At 40.3% G+C, this 3795-nt stretch overlaps 1 protein-coding gene across 1 annotated transcript; it reads left to right on the top strand.

Annotated features, from left to right (window-relative positions):
* The first annotated feature begins 313 nt into the window (after positions 1 to 313).
* Positions 314 to 2370, top strand: LOC111981797 (ferritin, middle subunit). Its single transcript, XM_024013242.3, has 4 exons — positions 314 to 638; positions 1024 to 1170; positions 1398 to 1523; positions 1995 to 2370. The coding sequence occupies exons 1-4, from the start codon at positions 537 to 539 to the stop codon at positions 2148 to 2150; spliced, it is 531 nt and encodes a 176-aa protein (XP_023869010.1). The 5' UTR covers positions 314 to 536; the 3' UTR covers positions 2151 to 2370.
* Positions 2371 to 3795: the final 1425 nt, after the last annotated feature.

Genomic DNA, 3795 nt, shown 5'->3' on the forward strand with positions numbered 1-3795 from the left:
TCTCAGAGTAACATTAATAGTCGTTTCTTTTAAGATAAAATCTTCTAACTCACTCCAACATCTTCTGACATAAGTACAAGTATACAATCTGGAAAAATAAAGACATAAAACACAAAAACACGTCTTTATTTTTCCAAGACTGGTTTGACAACAACATTATTTGGATTAAACAATTATTAATAATAATAGATACTTATGATTATCAAAATTCATGAGAACACAAATGTTACATTCACTCGCTGAGTTGTAATTCTAATGGTGATTGGCTACGCTCTGTGAGGGTGGATTTCACTGACACGTTCCMTTTMMAACAATAAATAGAGCGAACAAGGCTCCTTCCAGTTCACAAGTCTGGGAAGACGCATGAAGAAGTTRTTGCTTCAACAGTGATTGAACGGAACTCCTCTGCCTTCATCCCAGTATTATAGAACATTCCGGATTGATAACATAACACTTACTTGAACTATAATAGCAAAATAGTCTTAGAAACTCTATTTTTGTAACTTCCATTTAGATATAAAAGATAATCTGCCAAGATGGAGTCTCAGATCCGCCAGAACTATCACCACGATTGCGAAGCTGCCATCAACCGGATGATCAACATGGAGATGTTTGCCTCCTACACCTACACTTCAATGGTAAGGAGTCTACCAAGATTACCGTTTTGTTGATCTACCTGTTTATTATTATGCCTGGGCCTAAATGCCTTTTTTCACCTTTTCTGTAGTCCTAGACAATTAATAGCCGATAAACTTAACTCCGGTAAGTACATTTGAGTTTAGTTGGCTTGGCTATTAACAGCTTTCAGGTAGATATAGCATTCAAATGAAGTTGGGAATCTATCCTACCTTGGACAGAGCGCGTAACAACTCCTCGTTATTTGGCATGTTACCAAGTAGACTATGGACTAGAGGGATCCATGCCTTTGTCATCAASCTTAGTTGCAACAACAATAACAGTATGCCGAGTCACGTTCAGGTTGTAATTTTTCTTTTAACCACACTGTCTTGTTTATCCGCCCAGGCTTTCTATTTCTCCCGTGACGATGTMGCTCTGTCTGGCTTCGCGCATTTCTTCAAGGAGAACAGCGACGAGGAGCGCGAGCACGCCGACAAGCTACTCTCTTTCCAGAACAAGAGAGGTGGACGCGTTCTACTCCAGGACATCAAGGTGAGCCCCTGAGCATCGAAACCACATTTAGATTGTAGACTGATAAAAATTTATTTACTTCATGGAGGAGAGTGTCTACAGAGTTAAGTTGATCTAGAGAACCAGGAGTAGTCCTGAACATACTGCCTCTAACCACTGAACTGAGTGTGAGGTGTGACTCACTTTATCCTAACCGTAACATCTACTAGTAGTCCTTAACACTTCTGTGTTCACTCTGTCCTGTGTAGAAGCCAGAWCGTGATGAGTGGGGCAATGGGCTGGAGGCCATGCAGTGTGCTCTYCAGCTGGAGAAGAATGTGAACCAGGCCCTGCTGGACCTGCACAAGATTGCSTCTGACAAGGTTGACCCCCATGTAAGTTATGAGGAAATGCACATCACATGTATGTATCAAATAGAAGACAGATACTGTCTCAGGAGCTGATCAGGTTGTTGTAGATCTGACTAATGACAAAGGATTGTGTGACCTGCTTCACAAGCACACAATAGTCCACAGATGCACACTATACACGCAATGCAGCTAATGCATACGTTTGCATAAAGGGCGGCAGGTTGCCTAGTGGTTAGATCGTTGGGCCAGTAACAAAGGTTGCTGGATTGAATCCCCTATCTGACAAGGTAAAAATGTTCTGCCCTTGAGCAAGGCAGTTAACCCACTGTTCCACGTTAGGATGTCATTGTAAATAAGAATGTTAATTGACTTGCCTTGTTAAAAAAAGCTGGAAACACATTATCTGCACTTATGCCATTACCACCAGGCTCTTGTGTTACTGTATCTACAATAGTCTAGTCATTCTCTTGTCTGACCTTTGTTTTCCCTCTTTAGCTGTGTGACTTCCTGGAGACCCATTACCTGAATGAGCAGGTGGAGGCCATTAAGAAGCTGGGAGACCACATCACCAACCTCACCAAGATGGATGCTGTCAAAAATAAGATGGCAGAGTACCTGTTTGACAAGCACACCCTGGGAGGCCAGAGCTAAACCACTTCCATCCCCAGGCTACAGCCTCAGTCCAGGACTCCTGGCTTRTCTGATAGATCCTACTGGCTTTGCATTTATAGGGAGGGGAGAGTGTTAAACTGGTGCAGTGCAACACAGCTGTAATATTGAMGTGTTTTGTTGACAACACTACTGTATTTTGGAGSCAAGGCWTSTTGTAAAAYCAATGAACAATATCACTAAAGTTTATTTTCTAATTGTTGACCATGGATGTTGTATCAGTTTATTTGGGTTCTTTGCTCCGTCTTACTGAGAATCTCAAATTCCTGGTGATAAATACTGACAATTGAAGACCTATCAGTGACTGAGGGTCATAACAATAGGGAAAGTTTAACATGAGGTTAATAAAGGACATTACCTCTGACCACAGAGCGTGTCCTCTACCGTATCTTGTTAAAGTGCCATGTCCATTAAGTGCCCAACTGTCAACTCTAGGTCCAGAGAAGTAAAATGGGTGACTACAGTTGACGTAGACCTTTACTCTGCATCACAAGTTTATTCGACGGCCTAGAGGTCAAAGCCGTTAGCCAGCTGTTATGGCGCAATTCTCTAGTGATGGAAGTTTGGCTCTTACTGAGAAATTAATCTTTAATCATTTTGTTTATTTCAGTTTAATGCCCAATAGTTCCCCTACAGTAAACTATGAACTGAATACTAAAATAGTAAGGATTCTACAAGCCTCTCGTTCAACATAAGGGGCTTATTGGAGCGGTCATGTGGTTGCAAAGCTACGGGTAATTTACTGAACACTTTCATTTTGGTAATTAACAGGCAAGCTTAACTTTAATACTTTAACTGACAAATATTGACGTTTTTAATGTGTCCATATAGTAAATGAGTTTCTGTTTGGTTAAAGGGGAAAATGGCCTAATGAGAACAGTCTAATCAGCAATGGCATTTTCAATAACTATGCAACTAGTCTTTTCACAATTGCCACCAACATTTGCAACCAAGAAGTATTGACATGGTAAAATAATTGAGTACATTTGTATGGTACTCACTAACTTGGTTTATATTTAGGGTAAAGTTTCACAGCTTTGTCAATCTATTTGACAATATATTTTACAGAGGGCCAGAGATTTGTAATCATATGTACCCAAAAAGTCCACTAGATGGCATCTGATTAAATTGCATATTCCTTAATTTACCAACATTTGTATTTGTTATGGATCCCTATTAGCTGCTGTCAAGGCAGCAGTTACTACTCATGGGGTCTGACAAATTAAAGGCAGTTCTATACAATAAAACTAACATTACAATACTAAACAGATTTCACAACACATTAAGGGTTTGCACTCAGGCCACTACTCTACTACCACATATCTACAACACAAAATCCATGTGTGTGTGTATCTATAGTGAATATGTTATTGTGTTTTTAAATATGATTTTACTGCTTGCATGAGTTACTTGATGTGGAATAGTAGCCATGTCATGGCTCTCTGTAGGACTGTGCACCTCCCATAGTCTGTTCTGGACTTGGGGACTGTGAAGAGACCTGGAGGCATGTCTTGTGGGGTATGCACTGGTGTCTAAGTTGTGTGCTAGTAGTTTAAACTAACAGCTCGGTGCATTCAAKATGTCAATACTTCTCACAAATACAAGTTGTGATGAAGTTAATCACTCC

This window comes from Salvelinus sp. IW2-2015, linkage group LG20 (assembly GCF_002910315.2).
Source record: "Salvelinus sp. IW2-2015 linkage group LG20, ASM291031v2, whole genome shotgun sequence".
In the NCBI taxonomy this organism is placed as follows: domain Eukaryota; kingdom Metazoa; phylum Chordata; class Actinopteri; order Salmoniformes; family Salmonidae; genus Salvelinus; species Salvelinus sp. IW2-2015.